We start from the raw sequence: 21,532 nt of genomic DNA, 5'->3' as shown, positions 1-21,532 counted from the left end.
AAAGCCCCCGAGCTGCGTCTTGGCCGCGCGGCGGTGGGTCAGCCCAGCCCAGCCCAGCCCCACGCATGGCTGGAAACAAACCACTGCAGCCGCATTTCAAAAAAACCAAGACAGTACAGATTGAACAGCTCTTTAATTTTTAGGTACTTTAGTTAGATATGCAGCTATGACTCCCATAACAGTTGCTACAAAAAAAAAAAAGAGAAAAGCACGTACAATACCCAGATTTAAATTTAAAAGCAACTAGTAATTTTGCATGAAACAAACTGATGAACTGTTGCTCTACCCTAGACCTAGCTTGTGTAAATAAAGTCATTAGAAACAAGTAATAGGGAGAATGATAGACAGAGGTCTGGTTTTCTTCTCCAAAGCCATCACTATAGAAGCAGAATAGTACCCCATGGTAAAGAAAGCCTCCAACTACATAAAGCAGGAGTTGAAAATCAGAACTTTCTCAAAGTATGTTGTGGGTAAAGAAAACTAAAAACTACATCAGGCTCCAAACTTAGGAAAAGTCAATGTTTAATTGTAGCTAAGTGTAGATTCTTAAAAGTCAGGGAAACATCTCCTCTTCCATGATTATCACAGTGATTATAAAAAGATCACACATTTTATACTGTAGCAAAATGCCAGGATGCTGCAGTGCTTTCAGGAACATTTGTGAAGTAATTTGCAGTAGGCTCATTTTTAAAATCAAAGCACATTAGAAGTCCTGTAACACCCCCCGATGCTTAATTTGAAATTTAGTACCTCCTCCTAGATATTGTTTATATTCTAGTGAGCGAATAAAGTTCACGTGACAAATTTTCGCATGTAAAACATCACTGTACAATATTAGAAACAGTTTTTGAATTTATAAAAACAGAACATTCTGTTGCATCAAGCCTAACCTACGATTTCTCAGTTTTCACCTGCCTAGGGAGCACCCCCGCAGTGGAGAGCAAGCGCGCAGAAGCACAGTGCTGGTTAGTTCACCTGACGTGACCCAAACATTAGAATGCAGTAACCGCCACCACCACGGCCCAAGCCTGCTTTACCCTCTCAGGAGCCGGGCCTCCCTCAGTGCAGTAAACAGACACTCATGTTCTGCAGGGAGCCGTTGCTAGACTTGCTGTGCCCTGAAGAGATGATTCAGGGCCATTTAAAAGCCGGAAAGCACGGCCCTGCAGCCCGGCAAAGCGCGCCGAGCGCGTATCGCCCGCGCTGTGCAGAACAGGGGGCGGGCAGACCCCACCCGGTTTTAGCGCAGCGTACGGCTCTAGGCACCAGAAGTCAAACAGGTGAAAGGCTAACGGGAACACACAGCAGCAGCACGCTGTTCTTGCAATAAGCCATCCTCTCCCCGGACAGAAGGCGAGCTTTCACAGGAATGCAAAGTTGACCAGTACTGAAATCCCGATAAATGCAATGTACCTGTTAAGAATGCGTTTTAGTCGCTACAAATAAAGGAAGTATGAGACAAAATGAAGACGTTTCTTAGACAGTTGGATTTTGCTGAGAAGCCAAATACTGAAGACACCTCTTCTGTTTGCCAGTGAATATTGTTTTCCCAGTTGTCCTTTCAGGCCCAGACCTTCTCAGTCTAACTACAGTAGTACTGCATCCTGTTAGTCCGTCGCCTTTTCCGTGACTGAAATTCTTCAAAGAAGTGCTGAATGTCTTCTCTTTTCACCACCTGGGGGAAGTGACATGAAATGCAAGTTGTGGTGCCAGAGTTCAGCTGAACGAACTTCCCCTTGCAGGCACCCTACACGCAATCCACAAAGCATGTAAAAGGAAGTACCCTGGAATCTCTCAGATACAGCCAGCAAAACGGCTTTCCTGGTGCACCCAAAGGAGACGACTAGTGCCCAAATTCTATTATGAGAGAATACAAACAGGGAAGCGAGCTCCCCAAAGGCAGAACACGTGGAGCACAGCTCCTGATGGCATTTTAATGGGTTTGACCACTTGCTTTTATCATCAGAAAAATTAACACAAAGCCAGATTTTCACTAGTTCACTTCAAACTCATCACAATGTAACTGAGAATGGCAATTTAGCAAATCAGCCAACAAAATGCATGTGATGGTCAATAATAGCATGTAAATTCCTCCAGAAAACAACTGACAAGACTGTTTGCCAATATTTAGTCAGTCCTTATTCTAAGGGTTTAAATTCAATTTAAGGAAAAACATAAAGGTTAAGAGCTTTTTTCCTGAATAGTTCTAGAGCAACAGAAGTTTCACATAAATTTAAGAACTGCTTTCAATACTTTATGGACGGATTTCTGTAAGGTCCCCGTTATATCTCAACAATGTCATTAAGGAAAAACAACTTTAAATTCCAACAAAATCAGGGAGTTCTAATTTCTACTGCAGTACCAGCAACTCCTAGAGACAGGAAAAAAATACTATGGCATCACAGTATCCAGCAGCCATGACCCAAGAGTACTTTAAAACACTTTTTCTGGCAAACAAATTCTGCGAGTTGTGCCTTACCGTTCCCTCATCTGCAAATCTCCTGAGATAGTCGGTCAGTTCTGTCTTTAAATCATTGTATTCTTGATGGAGAAGCGAAGGCAAGGGAAAGAAAAAAAGAAACCAAGAAAACATCCAGCTTTAGTTTAACACAGGCTCAAGAAGATAACTCGTTCTGCTTCCTCTTGTCATCCGTTAGATTTACTTGCAACAAACAAGATTTGAACTGGATTATTAAAAATGGCAATAAAAAGAAAGGCAAGTCCAGGTAAACATGAGAAACCTAATAATTTATCAGACTAGCCTATGCAGCCTGAATATCCGTTCAGGTTGATCTTCAGAGAAACGTACAGAAGTTCAGTGAGTGAATTAGCACAATCAATTAAAAGGCTGCCCCTGCTCCCGACCTCACGCTGCAAAAGCATGCGCGGGTGGTGGTGGGAGGTCTCAGCTTGGAACTCGGGACTGGGCAAGTGTCCTCACCAGAGCGCAAACCCCTCACTCTGAAGAGGAAAACAGGCTCCGGTTATAAAATACCTCAACACTGCCTTGTCAGTATGCCCCAGGAGCAGCCGGCACCCCAGCTTCGCGCTGGCTGGCACTCCCCCCGACAACAGGAGATTGCCAAACAACAGAACAGGGTAAGATAAATAAGCCAGAGAGCAGAAGTGTAAATTGATGTTTAAATGCTCATGTTACAAGAAATTACCATCAATACAGTATCTAAGATGTTAAATAGGGGAAAAGTTCCCACAACATCTGGTTCCTCAGTGTAAGCTAAAGTTGTAACAATAGGCCAAAGAGGACAAACTGCTCTGGAGCAATCCGGAGTGAGGCGTGCGATCCATCTTACAGCCTTCTACATGTTCCTTCAAAGACAGTCTGAAACCACGCTGCAAGACCTGATACTAATCTCGTCAGGGAAACTCTTCACTTAATGCTTTAAGGCAGATTCTAAAAATGAAGTTGTATTTACCACAGATGAGTTCTACTTGCTGGACTCTGTTCATGCTGTTAAGGGTATCCATTAAAGGATCTCTTCTCTCTGTTTCTTGGTCACTGGTACCTTTATTTTCATAAGCCAAGACAGTGTCACATTCATCTGTCAGAAACTGGACTTCAAGCTCTGAATACATTTTCTGGAGAATAAAGTAAAATTTACTTTTACATTACAGAATTTCTCAGATGGAGATGCTCCCACCAAATTATTCTTGTGTTCAGTATCACAAATAATAACGATAAAAATATTAATACAAGTTTTCCATCCAGCATTTCAGACATTTCCCCATAATGATTTCCCAAGCAGCACTGGATTTAAGCAGCAAAGAAAATACAAATGTTTAGAAGCTCCTTCGTGCTGTATTAATTCCCAGGGTTTCAGTGTTTCTTTGTGTGAGGTGGAGGGGTTTTTTAGTTGTTTATAGGCAGAGTAAGAACATTTACATGGATTTTATCTACAAGCTTCCCTTCAAAGATCTCTGGGAGCTCCTCCCTGCCTCCCCCACATCTGTGATGGCAATGAAGAGAGAAGACATACCAAACAGTCTTCACAGGTGCATAATTTGCTTCTCCAGTTCAATGGCCAAAAGGTGGCAGTATCTTTTTTTAAGAATTGCTTGCTTTGGAGTTCTTTCAGCTTGCAGACTGGCTTCTCACTCTTAGTAACTACCTGAATTAAAACGGGAGCGTTCAGTGCTCTGTAGTGTCACTTCAAATACACTCCATTCTTTCCAGCATGTAATCTTCCTTGTGCAAAACTTTTCTTTTGTCTCAGACACGCTTATTTTTATAAACAACCTATATTACCATTTCATCCACACGAGGATTCTGATGTGCTTTTAGCAGTTTCCACTGGAAATTTCTACAGAAATTTACCGCAATAGCCGTAAATGTTTAAGAAATCAGAGCTGGGCTATCATGCAAATGCAGCTACAGCTACAATGTGTAACGCTGCTGTATTACCACAAACTCAGAAGGCACCTCAGTGTAAGGGCCAGGCCGCTGACAAGAAGGGATGGATCTAACCTATCTGCAAACAGACATTACGACCTGGTCACCCACTTCTAACAAGTGTGTCCCACAGCCTACGCTGTGCTCCAGAGACCACATGTTTGAAGTGTCAATGACTGAAGAGGAACGCAGAAACAGACTGAAAGCACTTACTTCTTCACTGAGCCTACAGAGAAAGAGGTGGGCTTTACTTCACCTATCATCAGTACGAAGATGTACAGGACAGAAAAGAAGGTCCGTTTTACCTCTGGACAGGCAGATCCAGAGCTGGTGGATGGTTCATTAAACTGTTCCGTTTGCTTTCCCTCCTTCGCTTCTTGGTGTTCCACTCCACTTTCTTTTTTTATTTCTTTTTTCTGCTCTTCACTTTCCTCAACTTTCAGGACAATCCCTTCATCTTCAAGGGAGTTTGCTTTGGTCAAAGCAGGAACTGGAAGATACACACCCGCCTAAGTGAAAATACTGTGCCAGGCAACATACAGGCTACCGCAGGCGTTCTCTCTGCTTTACAGTGCAGCCTCAAAGAGCACCTAGATCACCTTGTGCACTGCAGGGTCCTGGATATTTTCTACTGTCTAGCTGTCCGAAGACACAGTGGCCTAGGTAGAGAAGAAACTTTCACCGTAGCATTCTTCACCTTTCACACTCCTATTCTAAAACACTGCTTCTCAAAAATCTAAGCCCTGGGAGAGGGAAAAGGGTATCACAATTTCAGACAGTTCTTTACTAAGATACTTGTCCTTCTTGACACCCCTTGGTAGCTGTGGCAGATTCAGTAGCTGTTGTGTATTTTGCTGACTTTGTGTCACAGTCCTTCATTTTCTCACACCCCAAGAACTCCATGAGGGATTAACTACACTAACCACTTCCTTATTTAAAACAAGTTTTTCTTTTGATGTCAATTCAAAAAGTGTGCCCTGTGACATAGCTGGTTAGGAGGAAAAAAAAAAAAACAAAAACACCCCCACCCCATTCTGTACTGTATTTACATTAGAAGGAAGAGAGCTCCAGGTAGGCCAGCTTGGAATCCTTAAAATTACCATTGAAATTTCTGGCACATAGAGATCAATCACCACTCGATATAAGCAACATTTAAGAGACTATGTGAAACAAGCTCTCTCCACAGAAATCAAATCTCTACCCTTCTGATCCCGCAAAGACCACACTGCAGACAGAGGCCTGGTGTGGCCGCAGAGAACACGTGTACTGAGCCCAGCCCCTGCTCTACAGAGATTAAGGTTTTATGCATTCATTTCAGGTCACTCTATCATTCACTCTTTGCTGCTCGGAGCCTCTCAGACTCAGCTGTTTGCCTCGCTGCTCCCCTTAGGGTGGTTCTTCAGTTCTTTGATCCAGTATAGAAATTATGTTCCTTGTGACAAGTATTAAATCTTCATCCATCTACGTGCTAGCACATCTTTGATAAAACAAATGAAAGAGTGAGCACCACAGAATCAAGATTTAGGAACATGAACTGCATTTTTTTTTTGTGCAGAACAGTTACTGCAGCCCCGCACATTCCACTGCTGAAGGTGACTGGCTGATATAATTTCTCCAATGTAATTTCTCCAACCACTTAAACAGTATTATGTCATTAATCAACCAAGTATGAGAAATAGATGCTAATAAAATATTGGCTCAGATACCTTAATTTTCCTTACCTGCTAGTTGCGACGCATAGGCCCACAGGAAATGGCAGTGATTCATGCAGGCTTGGCATACCATTTCATGGAAGTCTCCGCTTTCAGGGGGGACTGCACCAAGATGCTGTTAAAAAGAAACAAGCACACAGCAGTGAAGCATTTGCTGCAAATTAACAGACTCAACTCTAGGTTTAGAGGAAGTAAAACATCAACTGCCATGACGTTTTCAGCACATACACACACTGCTCCTGACTTTCTACAGTGATTATCAGTATAATTTAAAAACTGGAAAAAGCTGATAAAAATTCCAGGGAGAAACTAAAATAATTCTTTCTACAGCCTTTTATGCCTTCTACATACCCAGAAGCCTCAGTCCTATCTTTATCTCATTTCTAAACTACATTCTTCTAAACTGTCCTAAACACAGGACAGGTGAAGGCACCTCTTGCACACTGCACATTTGAACTCTTCAACAACATTTTACAATTGCTTGCTTATGTGTAAGGGATTGTAAGCCGACATATTGATCACACACTGAACTTGAGAAGAATCTGATCCCAAAGCTCTCCATAAACTGGTGAAAACTATTTAGGCTGTTAAAATGGGCTTAGTGCCTTTCTTTTGAAAAGCATTCTTGCAAAGCTCCCAGTAGGCAGCACAACATTCTTCATAACATACGTTTATACAAAAAATCCTATAATTTATCTACAGAACCCGTAATTGAAGCCAATCATCTTTTTTTTGTTGTTCTTTGATCCTGCAACTTCAAACATGGAATTTCACTCGTGCCCTTCCAGGCACAAGAGGCTGAATCCTTAATACTTTCACGTTATGTAGGACCCTTGCTGAAGTGCTGAGCTGCTTTTAAAAGATTTCCCCAAAGTTCGTAATCAGGAACCAACAGCCCAGTTTGTTCCTTGCTATGTAAAGGAATTACAGTTTAAAAAGTGTTATTTTGAACAATGAACTATTCAGGTAGTTGATAACGGTGAGCCTCTTGAATCTTTTTCTCACCAATTGTGCCCATTACAATTTTCCAATTAAAGAGACAATTTTAAAGTTACTATTCTATTCTGCAGCAGTAACCTTCAAAAAGGTAGAACTCTTCCTAGGTTTTTTGGACTGGTGTGGACAGCAGTGCAAGATTAAACTTTCAATATTCCTTTGCATAGGATGAAAAGGAATACCTTAGAACTCACGTAATAATCTTTCGAGAACTACAGCAAATCTTCCCACATAAGAATAATCATACAAACTTAATCGACACAAACCTATTTCAATGCAAATGGCAATTCTGCTACTTATATTTTCCTTACCCTTCCATGGAACCAGTCTTCACAAACTATGCATTGGATCATCTCATCTGGAATCTAGATGAACAGCCATGTTATTAGCAACCTCGAGAATCTTCCACAAGCTTCAAACTACAGTATTATGCAAAGCCTGCTCAAGTGAACTGCATTTCCCTCTTCACCCACCCACAGGTAGCTGCCATCAATAATTAGTTACTGCTTCATTAGTCAGTTTGCTTCCCTGAAGTTCAACAGCATGTGTCATTTGTCGTATTATCAAGACTGTGGAAATTCCCATTTATTATAACCAAACTAGTTTTCCCAGTACAAGCAAGACATTGTCACACAAAAGAGCTGATAGAAGTTAATACCCTGTTGGTATCTTTCTTCCTGTAAACAGAAGTGCATGAGCAGGCAGTTTAGCAAGATACTGACATTCATGATGTCATCAGTTGATAAAGGAATGCCAGAACCCTAACTTCACTGTCCACAATGCAGTACAGCACAAACTGCTTTTTTATTAAGCAATTATTAATGACTTCTTTAGAAACGTTTACCTCTCTCTGAACTTCAGAGAGGTGTGTTTATAAAATACTTGTTTGTACTTGACAGACTTGTGCCTTCCTTATTCCTTAAAACACCTCACTCCCATGACTGCAAACAAAAGCCAACGTGCGCAAACTATGTGGCACGTTTTAATATTTCAGACAGAGAAAAAGTGTTCTGACTACTGTAAGGGAAAGCTAGCACCAGTGCTAGAGGACAGACTCTCCCCATCCCAAAAGCCTCGTCAGAGCACTGTTGCAGGCACGAGGAAGCAGATTCTGGGCTCTCCCAACACGTGCAATGTGTTTATTCTGCACTTGCAACATTTCTCAAGACGATGAGAAATGCACCCTCTAAGGGACCTCTGCAACTTTAGAGAGAGAAGAGCAGAGAGAACTGCAGCAGCGTTCCGTCCAAATGATGGCTTGTCCTCCTCATCTGTCTTTAAGGCATAAACATATTCTACCATTTAAAAAAAACCTGATTAAGTAATTACTTTATACAGCACACGACAGCCGAAAGCAGTATGGAAGATAAGATTTCTTAAAGTGGGATCTTCCCTGCAAAGCAGCTCAGTGACCACCTGTTGCACAACATTTTGCAGAAATACCATCTATATATGATTACTGCTGGTTTTGCATCTCTTACCTCATCTTCAGGATCAGGGTATGGTCTTTTACAAGTACAGTACAATCCATAGAAATTGTCATTATACTTATTTCCCGAATTCACCTTGCCCTTTTCCTAGGAAGAAAGGAAAAATGCCTCAACAGACAATGCCGTGGAAAGTAAAAGACGGAAAATATGTATAATCTAGAGAAAGCCAATTCCTGTTCCACTTTAATTCCTAAAGGCAATCATTATACTCATCACTTGAGGATTCAAAAGGAAAGATATTATCCAGACACCTATGCTATACAGCGGGCAGCCAAGAGGGCACATGAGGAATACTGAAGTTCAAAAGGAAAGAGGAAGACCCGTCTTTCCACCTGTGTACCAAATAGCAACTGTGGTGTTTGTTAAGCTACTGCTAATATAAGAGTTTTGATCACCAACCACACCTACCTGCTGCCATTATAGCAACACCTGTAGATTCACTGCGCACCTTCCCCTCCATTTTTTTTTTTTTAAACATGCAGACTGCGTTCTAAACCCAACTTTAACTTAACTGAACATTAGTTATGTTTACCTAATCTTAACACTGAGCTTCCACTAAATTCATGTCATATAAGCCTCACCCTACAGCAGAGGATTACCTAAAGAACAAAACATGCCAAATAAAATTCAATTACAGTTAACCCCATTTTAAAAACTAGCTAACAGAGCTGCAGCCAGAAAGCTTCAGAATTGCACGCCATTGCAGCCTAAGGCTACCCTCAGCCCCTGCAGAAACAGCTGTGACCATTTATGATTCTCTACCAAACACCTTCTACCACTATTCTGACAAAGGAAGAACGGATGACGCGAGCACCCGGCATCCAAGAAGTCAGGCAGATTAATGGACAGCTGCTGAAGGTCACTTAACCTGCACAAGTGACAGTGCGCTGAACTGAAGGTGGAGGAACAACCACGTGATCCATTTCACTGACTCGAATGAGAAATAGTAACATCTTAAAATTGTGACAGGCGTGTCTGTAGGGATCACTGGGCGGTAGCCCTCGGCTGACTAGCTCCAGATCCGACCCAGTTCTGCCGGAACAAAATGGGCGCACACAAAGCCATTTGCTGTTTCTACATTTGGACTGTTATGCCAGCGCTGCAGGCAAGCCAGGCGGCTTCTGGTCGCTACTTCCCAGATGATTACCAACTACCTGACTAGTCCAAAACGCCCACTGAGTACGAAAGCACAGGCGGCTTAATACAGTAAAAAACTATCCCATCAGCAGGCTCTGGTGACAGCCTATCAAAAAAGATTAGGGCACTAATGCCACCACAAAGAAGGGGAGGAAACTGCCCCTTTGACAGCAGCGCAACCTTAAATTTCTGTAATGAAACTGCAAAATCGCACCCCAAAGCTTCTCCTGAAGACATCTTAAAGCTAAAGCTTTAAGTATTACTATTAGTGCAGGCACCACAACATGTTTGCGGCATTACGCTGACCGGGGATGCAGAGCTGCTGCACTCATGGATGACAAGGATCAAACGTTCTCTCTCCTCGCAACATTTCCCTTTGGTCCCTCAACAGTTTCCTCTCTGGCTGTAACACTCCCACCTCGTTTAATTTGCTGGGAAAAGCAGAGGCGTTGCACGAGTCAGCACTGGCTGAGGCAGGGCACCAATCCCAAGACTGTTATTTTGATTCTGTATGGATGAAACCTATGTCTGAACTTACTGGGAGTAACTTGCACTGCAGATTTTTGAACTTGCTATTGCCACAGTCACAGCGGAAGTTCCTGGAAAGAAAATAGCATAGCGTTTCAGGTTCTTCATGAACTGTAAACACGTTAGTTTTTGTGTTCGTAACAACTGCCAGCAGCGTGTTCGGCGCCATAAGGATACTCCTGCAGCTATTTAAGCAATAGCATCAGTCAGGACTGGCCAAAGGGCCTTGCAGCCGCACCCCTCACGCGGTCATCTCGGCAGGTCTCACCGAACGTGATCATCGTTTGCAACAGCGCTCGGCGGGGAGACCGCGACGGCGCGGCCAACCCGGGGCGCGCGGCCAGCCCGGGCCGCCGAGCGCGCGCCTCCGCTCGGGCCCCCGAGCTCTCACGCTAACGGGGCCCCCGCTCCCTCCGCCCGGCAAACCGCGCGCGCGCTTCCCGCCGCCGGGAGGGGCGAGCGGCCCCCCCCGAGGCGCCCCCCGGTACCTCTTGGTGTAGAGCTCGAAGAGGCGGTGCGTGCCGTGGCACTCGTAGCTGCAGGCCAGGCAGATCCCCGCCGGCTCCCCCCCAGGCGGCGTGCAGGTGCTGCAGGCGTACAGCGCCTGCCTCTTCACCGCGCCCTGCGGGGCGACACAGGCGCGGGCTACAGGGGCCGACGGGGGTCCCGGCCCCGGCCCCAGCCCCGGGCGGCCCCGGCCCCGCCCCCCGCGGCCCCGCCGGCCCGCCCCCGCCCCCCGCGGCCCCGCCCCCACCTGGGAGTAGCTGCAGCGCTCGTGGTCGCTGCCTCCCAGCACGGCCCGCGCCTCTTTCTCCAGCTCCTCGTTCTCCGCCAGCACCTCCGCCAGGGAGACCACGGGCTCCTCCGCGCCGCCGCCGCTCCCCGGCTCGGCGCCCTCCGCCGCCGCCTCCATGGCCGGGACGCGAGGCCGAGGCGGAGGCCGAGGCCACTGGCGCGCCGAGGCGGGAAAAGCGCGTCCGCAGACGCCAGGGGGCGCTACAGCGGAAGCGGAACCGCGCGCCCCACGTGACTAGAGGGGAGCGGCGGGGAAGCAGGCGGCGGGCACGTGACGGGCGGGGCGGGGCGGGGCCCGGGCGGCGGCGGCGGCGGCGCCATGGAGCTGGTGGCGGAGCTGAGGGACCGCGACGGGCGGACGCGGTCGGTGCGCGTGCCGGTGCCGCGCCCGGCGGAGGCGGAGGGCGAGGCCGAGCAGCTGCGCGTGCTGCGTCGGGGCCTGGGCGAGCTGCAGCAGCGGGTGGCGGAGCTGCTGGCGCCTCTGGTGCAGGAGGAGAGAGAGGCGGCGGGCGGCGGCCGAACGCGCGGTGAGCGCCGGGGCGGGCCGGGCGGGGGGACCGGGCGGGGCGGGGGTGCTCCGCCTCCCCCAGGGCGCCGCTGAGCCGCGCCCCGCTCTAACCCTGGCAGGTGATGCCGAGGATGACGATGAGGAGGAGGAGGAAGATGAGGAGGATGAGGAGGGCGAAAACGACACGGACACGAAGGCGAGCGCCGAGCACCCGCCCCCGAAGCGGCCGAAGGTCCGGCAGCCCTGACGGGGACGTCGCGGGCGGAGCTTAGGCCCGAAGCGGGACCCTCCGGCGGCCCCGGGCAGGGCCGGGCCGGGCCGGGCCCCGGGCAGGGCGCTGTCCCGGCGGGCCCCTGCCGCCTGCCTCTCTCCTCCCCGGATTTTAAACGTGAAACGTCGATCCCGGCGCTATTTTAATGTGGGAGCCGTAAGGGAAGGGTGCGCGTCGGTGCTGGTGGCGTCCTGGTACGGGTACTCCCGCTACCCCGGGGAGAATTTTCAGCAAACCAGTTGACAAATATAAAACTGTTCTCACAAGTCTTCCGACTGCTACGTTTTTGACGACTTTCTCCAAGTCAGCATTTCTTCATGTGACTTAAACTTTTAAAGTAATAAAATCTGGAAAGAGTTATTTTGTCATATACAATCTTAAAACAGAACAAGACAACTTTTATTTGTATGGAGAGAAACAGTATGAGATCACTAAGTGTTCAAAATTAAAAAACGTTTACCTGGCCTACAAGAGTCCTGTACCATCCTACAATGGAAGATTATTTTTGCCTATCATTTAAAAGGCTTATTTTAGTCACCCATCAATCAAGTATTTTCCTGGAAAAGGTCACAAAGACTGAAAGGGCTGGGAATCTTAGTTTTTAAAAAAAACTCAGTTTTTGTGGCAGCCAGGAACGTGCCAAGGCTGTGTGTCTGATAATGATCTGTAATGTTCCACAATTCAAAAAATGCTGTCTGTCCTAGGCCTGATTTCTCCAAATATTTTTTTTCTCTTTTTTTCATGCAGCAGTTGATCTTTACTTTCTTCCATCACTGAGTGTTATCCAGGTTGATTTTTAGGCCCATTTGGTAACTAGGTCAAATAAAGCGAACATTGCACATTAATATTCTACCTATGCACAACTGTCAACATTACCTAAAAATAAGAAAAAAGAGCGGAGTAATTTTTTAAGATGCTTTCGAAAAACAAAACTTTGGGCAGAAAATAGGGGAAATGCAGTAGGATTCTACACCAGTTGCAGTAGTTTATTTTAGAGCGGGAGAAAGTACAAATATCTGAGTAACGTCTGTGAGTACGTTACATATAACAGCAGTTTTTGGCTGTATAAATCAGCATCGCCCCATCCCTCTGCTCAGGTAGCTTGTTCTTTGTTTTGGTGATAACACAGCATGTAGAATGTGGACACGTGGAACGGATGCTTCTTGCAAAGGGTAAGTTGTCAGTGCTTCCTGTATGTTACTTTAATTCCCAGTTCTTGTTTGGTGCCTCCTTTTGTGAACAGGTATAAAATATTCTTGGTAGCCAGTCCATACAGCTTACTGGGGAGCCCTAAGAGTCCTGTAGCAGAAATTAACTGATTCATTTAGTAGTGTGAAAAGTTGGGGTTTTTTTCATGCATTCTACCGGCATGGTTTATGTATTATGGAAGCTCAGCAGATCTTGAGACTTGTGTATGGAGGACAAAGTATTGGAATATGATGAATTTTTATGAGCACAAAATTGTCTGCATTTGTTTGAAATGGAGGGGGGGAGTTGCAAAAGAGGTCCAGTAAACATATTTTGGACATCCTTTCTTTTTCTAAAAGCACGTGTTATTCTGTTAGCAGATACAAGAGAGGCATAACTGACTCTGAAGACCAAGGAGCTTTAGTTGCTGAGGACCCAGGGTGAGAGAAAATGACACGAATTAATTCATGATCTTCTGTCAGGCTGCAAAATCTTAAAGCGATAAAATGTGTAAAGTGTTTCAGGGTAGATAAAGGAAGTGGCATTGAAGGAAGTGGCTTATCAAAATTGCAAAGGCAACTCTGTACAAAAAACCTAGCCTGATAAATTTATCAGAAGGGCTCTTTCATGTGACCTGTGCTAAAGTGATGGCATCTGTTACAAGCTCTGTTCTGTAGCTTTGGATGCTACATCTGAGAGCAGCGGCATCCCTTTTTTTTTTCTCCCCCCCTCCCCAACTACAGCCCTAAACACTCCAATAGTGGTGTGAACAGTGGGATGGCTCAAAAGCAACATTTAACATTAGGCATGAATTTCTGGCCTTTATATATAAACTTTGTGTAAATAGTCCACTGACAGGTCACAGGCTGAAAACCTGAAGCTTTATTCATGCCCTAAATTAGCTGTGGCCTCTGCTTTTTAGGTAGAGTACGTAAGCCTCAAAGAAAGATGGCATACTCCTCATCTCAGGATATATGCTAGTGCTTTTGTACCTTAACCAAACTTCAGGCTGGCACAGAACAAGCCCAGTTCACCACCTCTGTGCTCTTTAGTACATACAGTTCATGTGTCTTACTAATAAAATTTAGGGCTAGATGGATTTCCTTACTGATAAAAGGGGAGAATGCTGGTATACTTCTCTTGAATTAAAAGAGCTGAAGTGATACTAAATTAAATTCTTGGTAGCATTTAGATGAGAACCAACTACTTTTAGTAGTTGCAAAACAGAACAGCAAAAACATCAAAGCAACTCTCCTTCACATAGACCGGGATTATATGACATACTCTCTTGTTACTGCTTTGAAATACTGAATTTGGTGGTTCAAAAAACTATAAGGCTAAATTCACAAAGGAATTTAACAGGTTGCAATGTTCTGTGTTTAAAAAAAAAAGTTTAAAGTCACAAGTATGATATTAGGCACTCAGGTGATTCTGTGAGCGAAAGGGGCGATTCCCATTATGTCCGATAATCAGGGCATTGTCTAAAAGTGCAAGACCTTTCCTAGCTTCTAGGAGAGAGATTCACTCTCATAATTTTCATTAAAAGGGTCTGAATGTGATTCATCCATTGTGGCCCCTGTGTAATTATCACACATTCTAGCTTAAAAGTTGATTTATGCACAAGCTAGTACAGATTACAGATTCTAAAATACACAGTAATCTGGCAGTCAGGACATAAAAAATGTATCATGGGACTTAATATATAGTAACGAGGTTAACACTCAGCAGCATAAACCACTAAGCAATGGTTTTCGGCACATCCACTAGCCAAAATTTACTGGGCTAGTCATGGGCTTTGAGGAATAAGAGTGGAGCTGAAGTACCTTCCTCTACACTGTAGCATGTTTGTTCTTTCCAGAAGAAACCTGTATCATAGGGCTAGCTTTAAGGAGAGCTAAGATGAGTCAGTTCTTAAAAATTAGCTACCTGATAAAGTTATTAAACTGCTTTCATGCATTAGGCCATATGTAGAAAATGGGTTCTCATCCAAGACTGGCGTAAGAGAAGCACTATTTTTTGGGAAACTAGTAGAACAATAAACTAGAGAGCATCCTTTTAGGACAACAATGGACCAGGCAAGAGAAAATAAGGGGAGTTAATAGGTATCCTGCACAAACTGGAAAGTATGTTCCAAGAGTAAGTCAATCCTCATTTTTAATTAAAAAAGGAAAACAAGCTTGCAGTTTTGCTTCACTGCTGGAAGAAACATATGTTGTTACATTTTATTGCAACTTAATTCTGTCCAAGGTTGAAGGATTACAGCCTGAAGTTATGCTCTTCATTGGACTTGCTCCCCCACAGGAGGAAGTGAAGAAAAGGCTCAGCAGCACTAGAAAAAAACATGTGGCAGGCATTCTACTGAGGCAGGAAGGGACTGTCAGGTGAAGGTCGAGCAGCTGATTAAACTAACACTCAGACTGCCCGGGGTGATGCTCAATCAGCCTGACAAAGTTTTATCTTGTGACAGGGTAGGTGGCACAGGGATGAGTATTAATCAACCTTCTGCTACAGCTACTCACTTTCTTGGCAGAAAATTAAAGCTCTCAGTAATCGCTAAACTAGTAGAGGTTAGCAATCTTCCATGGACTTCGTTACTGCCTATATTACTACTGCTTATGCTTTAGGAAGCTCTTCAAGACCAGGTCTGAACAAAATCATTTTAACTTGAAAGAGTATAAGTAAAAATAGCTTTCGCATCCCTAAGTGAAAGCTGTAGCAATTCATCTTTTCTGCCCGCTCAGTGGAGGAATAGATTTGTATAAGCAAGTTCTAGCATAAGCTAGTCTTGCATCTTTTATTAGTGCTACTGCTTTAGAAAGATTTGCACTATTATCTGTCATTTATGATCAAGAACTAATTGAGAAGTACCGTAGTCTTTAAAGAGATTATAAAACTCCTTTGAGCTGGATTATCCCAAAAGCTGGTAGACTGTGTCAGTTTGTGTTATGGGTAGTTATCTTCTGAGACTGAGAAATAATTAACCTTGACACTATCTACAAATCTTCAGGTTAACCAAGCTTAAAGTTATTTCACTACTTCTTTTAAAAGAAGACTACAGTCAAAACGAATTTCATCTGTAACTCTTATAGCTGAAGCACCAGTGGAGTTAGCTTTCCTCTTTTCCTACTGTCTATTATTCCTCTGCACTACATTAATAGTTTATACTAATTCCCTCCATTGCCACTTTCCACTTCAAGCTCAAATCTGTACAGACATAGCATTTGCTTGAATTAGACTGTGTGTCTTTCTGTAGTTAGTTCTAAAGCTCATGCTTGTCAACAGCTTTAATCCAAAAACAGGCTTCCGATGGAAAAGTCTACAAACACAAACCTCCATTCTGTAAATCACCACTGCGCACAGCACGTGCTCCACATCCAGACGGCTTGGCTCATCGCATCAGGCACACTGATGAATTTGCTAAAGGCCACATGTTTGCGCAACAGAAACTTAGGCAGCTGTCTATCATTTTCTATTTTTGATGCTTCCTCTTATGTTGTTCTTTAAATAAATCCATCTAGACACAACATAACCGCTCAGTGTAAAATCTACAGCATCAAGTTCAAAACATAGTCCAGCCAGAGGTATCTCCCTGTTACCCAAAGGTAGAGAAGTGACAAAGGGATTCAGTTTCATCCAGCCAGACCCAAAACTTCAGGCTACAGACAAGTAATTAGGGCGGCACACAGCATAAAAGGACAACAAAAAAGATCAACCAAACGTACATACTGAGGGAAGGACCCAAGAGTAAGCTACAGCAGCTGACTGCCAGCACTGCTACCTAGCAACAAACATATGCAAAAAAACCCACCATTGCTACATATCTGCATTAACAGACTTCTGTTTATAAACATTGAAAAGTTTTTATTTTTTAGATAAATAGGATGGTGATTTTTAAAGTTAGGAAACAACACAACTTAAAAGCTCTGACTCCCAAAGATACTACAAGTCAGAGTTTATTCTTACCCAGCATATTAAGATGGCAGCTTCCCCCTTTTCATATTGCACTTAGAACTTAAAACCTTCTTGTAAAGGCTACATTGTTTTCGGGTTCTAGCACCAATGCTGGCATTTGAAACCAGAGTCTCAGAATATCTCCAAATGCAAATAAAGTTTAAGGTGTTGTAACTTCATGCTTAAACATAGAAACATTGAAAATGGTGTTCTCTTTCCAAAGCAAGAAAAAGCTGATATTCTCCAGCATTCCCTTAAAGTAGTCAGAAATGGATTAGCATTTGTGATGACTAGGTGCTGACAATCACATACAATTGAAGTTATAACCAAGAAGTTTAGTTCATACTTGTTTTGGGCCTACTGCTTTTGAAAAGTGTATTTTGCACTGTTTTCACATTTGGAAGGTTACTTCCATAATGACTGGCTCAAAAGTTTGGTTATTCTAAGAAGAAACAAAAAAGGACAAGATAGAACAGATTCAATATTATTCAAAATACACAATCCAGTAGTTAGAATTAAATGCTATGCCAAAATAGCACTGAAAAATAGAGGTTGAAACTATGGTAAGAAATCTCAGTGGAATTTCAGTATGACTAAGGAAATTTGCATTCATTGCAAGAATCAGAAGGTATCTTCAAATTTCTGGAAGAATCATGGTTATGTCTTACCACCTGTTTGTAGCATCCCCGCAGCCTAATGCCAGTTAACTTTCCCCAATTCAAAGTTTTTCCTAATATATCAGTGCTCCCAGAACATGGTTTTGCATCACATCCAGAGTGAAATTAGAATGAGAGTCATTCCAATCACTTGTAAATTTTATCATAGGAGATTTCTATAGATAGGAGAAGGAAACACTAAGTTTTGTGCAGACTATAGGCCAATGCCAGCATAAGCTGCTTTTCCTGTCATAGGAAGAGTTTAAAGCACCAACCTCCAGGCCTATGCCACTCCTCACTGCCTACCTACTGCAACATGGTACTGTTGTGGTCACTGAAAAAAGTATGCTACCACAGAAAAGAAAAGTACCTTTTTCCCTTTGAAGGTTTGCACAAACTTTATTCTTTGCTTCCTATATCTGTATCTAAACTCATTTTTTAAAAATTCATTAAAAACCAGCAGTGATGTGGATATTACTTTACAAAAAAAGAAAAAGCAAAGAATTGTGTTAAGTGCAGCTTTTATAATCATGTTCTGATTTCTTTTCCTTTTACATTTACCACAAAAGTAGTATATTTTCATTGATTTTACTCCAAGGGAAAACATAGGAGATCACTTTTTTTGCACAGAGGAGTAAAGTCATGGACCAGAAACTTATTTCCCCACAGGACGTTTCAGATGGAGTGTTGCAATTTTGCATCATTAAGGCAAAATGAGGAATACTACATCAAGTGTCACATAGGGCTCTCCCACTCTGGCCTTTCTGGCAGACCCATATTTAAAAACCTTTGTAGTTTTTTTTGTTTGGTTTTTTTTTTTTTTTAATAGAAAACAGTCATTCTCTTCATTGCTTAACAGTTTGAAAGAAAAGGCTCTTTCCAGCCTTCACTCAGAACTTCAGTCTTGTGATTAGATCAGGCATACGCAATTGCTTCAAAACAGCTACGGAAACTAGAAATTGAGCTAAGTGTCAATCAGTTGTAATCTACTGATCTGATTAGAGGCCTTCACAAATGTTTGATGACGATTGCAAATAACAGCCAAGCAGATAGGAATGATGCAATACCCAACAGTTTTGGGGTCAGCTCTTGTACAGGAATAGAGGAACAAGAACATCTGTAAATATGGTATTAAAAATATTATAGTCCACAGCCAAAAAGGCAAGGATAGCAGTCGTACTTTTAAGGAGTGCGTCCATGTGGTTCCTTCCTGTGGTTCCTTGGGGTGCTGCTGAATGTGCTCCAGTGCTAGTTTGTTGTAAGTCTCATTGATTTCAAAGACATAATAAAAAGCTGCAGCACTGGCTAACAAGTACAACCCCACACCAATCCATCCCATCCTCTGGCGGAAGTTCATCATTCTCCATGCTCTGCACCTGGAAAAAAAGAGGCAACATATACATTCAGTACAGCTTGCAGAAAGAGGGGACACAGATGAATCTTGGTTTTCATGAGTTAACTTTTTACAACTTTTCATTATACATGAGTAAAACCAGCACACATGCATTCCTGAAGACCTGAGTTCTCTCTATATCAGAGAAAATCATACTGCTATGCCAGCAACAGGCAATTGCATACAATGCTCCATTGATGGCTCAGGCTAGTTTAAGGCCTGCTAGATCTCAACATATACCAGGCTAAAGTCAAGTACTAAATGAACAAAACAGAAGTAATGAATTGCATAAGTTACTTACCCCATTTGCCCTCAGTGCCTCTAGCTGCAGGGTAGGGAAAATACAAGACTTTCTATAAATATGGAAAGTTTGTAGAGTACTTTGACAACTGCAAGAGAAACGTGCTGCTAGCCAGCCAGTAACAGGAGCATCACTGCTTGTTTGCAGTGTAGCAACACCCGGTTTTATTAAGCTTTAGCTGAGTGCCCATCTGTGAACCATATAAAAGGATGTTTTCAATTTTAACATGAGAAGATATGTACTAAAGGTATGTATTTGTACCCGTTTGTATACACAAAGATACTATAAACATGTTACCTGCACCTAACTGTATTTCTGCTCTACCTGTGCGAACAGCTGCAGTACGCCTTCCAGAGAAAAGGAACACCTGTAATAGCAACTGACTCACCGCAGAACAAACCAGACACCAGTCAACCAGCACTTTTCAGAAGAAGCACAAATTATTGAAGCACCAGAGACACGACTGGACTCAGTTTTAGCTGCTTTAAGATATACAGCTGGCTGTATGGGTCTAGGTGACTTGACACACTCCTCAAACCAGTCACAAACACTCTAGCTGAAGTACCTCCACTCATACCGAGAAGGCAACACCACCTTCCTTTAAAATAACCATAGGGCAGGGCAGGGCAAGCCACTGCTTCACCACACCCGATTTGAGTTCTCCAAACAAATATGTTTTTCAGACTGTTTTCAGAATCTTTCCTACCTTTTTTAGGAGAGGGATAAAATCAGTTTATGTAGTACGTTTTTAAAAAATGATCAGGCTTTAAAAATGCTAGGCAGAAACACTCATTTAAAGATGATTTATGCATACAGGACAATAATGATTCATGGAAGTATGACAGTTTACCATAATTGATAAAAAAAAAAGTCACTACACCTTTCTAATTCCCCCTTCCTGAGACTAGGCTGATCTGTCTGGTTAGGAATCTTGAAGGACTTCCTGGTCTTCAAATCTGAAGGATAACCTCAATCCTGACCCGACAGAATCTGATCAGGGTAACCCTGGAGAAGTTGTTCCAGCACTCACACTGCTGCCTTTACACTGGCTAAAAAAAGTCAAACATACAGTAAGAGTAAATACCTGAGAACGCCATGACTTACGCCTGTGACAACTACTTGTTGTTTAGCTGATCCTTCTCTAAAACTTCATAGTATGTTTCCCTATAATACACCGAGTTAATACTTTTAGTATGACAACCAAAAAAAAAAATTGTGTAAAAAGCTGTTAACCCACTGGATAAAAACTTCAAATTCCAGAGTCCATGTTACCCAACAGCTAAGTCACTGTCCATTTTTTCCAGCAGTTCAGCATTTTGGAGATGACTAACAAGTAGCCGCCTTCAGAGAAAATAAATCTTCGACAGGAATGCACGTATCAAAAACACAAACACTATTAAAATTGCAGGAGATCTAAGGCGCGAACATTAGCGGTTTTCCCTCCTGCCCGTGCTGTGCAGCAGTATCCAGGCTAGGAGCCTGAGCTCCGGGTTACACGGAAAGCGACAGATAACGCTCAGAGTCTCTCATTCTTGCTTTCCGTTTCCAGGCGCTGTTGTCATTTGCAGCTGCCAGAGACACCCGCGGCGGCTCCCGGAGCCGCTCGCCCCCGTGCCGCGGCTGCGGGGCCTCCGGGGCCCTCCTCCCGCAACCGGCCGCGCGAGCCGGCGGCACGCGGAGCCCGCGGCGCTCGGCCCCGCCACCAGTGCTGGACCCGCGCTCCGGCCGAGCGGCGCTCCGCCTCAACGGCTCCCTCACCGGCGGCGGCAGCCCCTTACCTTCCTCCAGCGGAGAAGGAGGGAGCGGGAGGGCGGCGGCAGGCAGCCCGCTCCCCTCAGCCCGCACCGCCGCGCCGGGAAACGGAGGGCCCCGCCGGCCCGCCGCACCGCTGCCGGCCCGCTGCCATCGCCGCCCCACTCCGGAACGGCGGCACTTCCGGCATGGGGAGAACCGGTTCCGGTGCGAGCCCGGGAGCATCTGAGGCGGGGCCGGGAAGCCCTGCCAGGCGGGGTAGGTTGGCCGGCGGCCATCTTGGCTTGGGCCTGCACTTCTCTGTGGTGTGGTTGGCCTCGCCCAAAATGGCGGGCGGCGGTGAAGGCTCGTGCTCCTTATTCACCCTTCGGTTGCTGCTAGCGCGGAGGTGGCTGCCAGCCTCGACTCGCCTTCGTGTCAGCACTGGCGCTGCCCCGCGTGGGGGT

General features: G+C 44.4%; 3 protein-coding genes across 4 annotated transcripts; 1 reads left to right on the top strand and 2 right to left on the bottom strand.

Annotated features, from left to right (window-relative positions):
• Window positions 1-114: 114 nt before the first annotated feature.
• On the bottom strand, window positions 115-11,184 carry UBR7 (ubiquitin protein ligase E3 component n-recognin 7). The gene is made up of 11 exons (XM_064460615.1): window positions 11,026-11,184; window positions 10,760-10,893; window positions 10,282-10,342; window positions 8,598-8,693; window positions 7,428-7,481; window positions 6,130-6,235; window positions 4,714-4,898; window positions 3,996-4,127; window positions 3,435-3,597; window positions 2,480-2,541; window positions 115-1,675 (listed from the first exon to the last, which is right to left on the bottom strand). The coding sequence occupies exons 1-11, from the start codon at window positions 11,182-11,184 to the stop codon at window positions 1,583-1,585; spliced, it is 1,245 nt and encodes a 414-aa protein (XP_064316685.1). The 3' UTR covers window positions 115-1,582.
• Window positions 11,185-11,250: 66 nt separating this feature from the next.
• GON7 (GON7 subunit of KEOPS complex) lies at window positions 11,251-12,310 on the top strand. Its single transcript, XM_064460618.1, has 2 exons — window positions 11,251-11,593; window positions 11,694-12,310. The coding sequence occupies exons 1-2, from the start codon at window positions 11,386-11,388 to the stop codon at window positions 11,819-11,821; spliced, it is 336 nt and encodes a 111-aa protein (XP_064316688.1). The 5' UTR covers window positions 11,251-11,385; the 3' UTR covers window positions 11,822-12,310.
• A 4,545-nt stretch (window positions 12,311-16,855) lies between these two features.
• On the bottom strand, window positions 16,856-21,532 carry LYSET (lysosomal enzyme trafficking factor). 2 transcript variants are annotated; one of them, XM_064460616.1, is made up of 2 exons: window positions 21,113-21,532; window positions 16,856-19,016 (listed from the first exon to the last, which is right to left on the bottom strand). In XM_064460616.1, exon 2 carries the CDS (start codon window positions 18,998-19,000, stop codon window positions 18,605-18,607), a length of 396 nt encoding a protein of 131 aa, XP_064316686.1. In that variant the 5' UTR covers window positions 19,001-19,016; window positions 21,113-21,532; the 3' UTR covers window positions 16,856-18,604. The 2 variants fall into 2 exon arrangements, with proteins under 2 accessions (XP_064316686.1, XP_064316687.1); XM_064460617.1 differs by lacking the exon at window positions 21,113-21,532 and adding an exon at window positions 20,215-20,404.

This window comes from Phalacrocorax carbo, chromosome 9 (genome assembly GCF_963921805.1).
Source record: "Phalacrocorax carbo chromosome 9, bPhaCar2.1, whole genome shotgun sequence".
In the NCBI taxonomy this organism is placed as follows: domain Eukaryota; kingdom Metazoa; phylum Chordata; class Aves; order Suliformes; family Phalacrocoracidae; genus Phalacrocorax; species Phalacrocorax carbo.
This window is presented reverse-complemented; position numbering and strand designations above follow the sequence as displayed.

Excerpts from the sequence above, each read along its gene's own strand:
- UBR7 (XM_064460615.1), bottom strand. The coding sequence starts at position 11,184 with ATGGAGGCGGCGGCGGAGGGCGCCGAGCCGGGGAGCGGCGGCGGCGCG. Across the intron at positions 10,343-10,759 it reads TTCGAGCTCTACACCAAGAG|GAACTTCCGCTGTGACTGTG; the intron begins GTACCGGGGGGC and ends TTTTCTTTCCAG. Across the intron at positions 2,542-3,434 it reads GCAAGTAGAACTCATCTGTG|AATACAATGATTTAAAGACA; the intron begins GTAAATACAACT and ends TTCTCCATCAAG.
- GON7 (XM_064460618.1), top strand. The coding sequence starts at position 11,386 with ATGGAGCTGGTGGCGGAGCTGAGGGACCGCGACGGGCGGACGCGGTCG. Across the intron at positions 11,594-11,693 it reads GGGCGGCGGCCGAACGCGCG|GTGATGCCGAGGATGACGAT; the intron begins GTGAGCGCCGGG and ends TAACCCTGGCAG.
- LYSET (XM_064460616.1), bottom strand. The coding sequence starts at position 19,000 with ATGATGAACTTCCGCCAGAGGATGGGATGGATTGGTGTGGGGTTGTAC.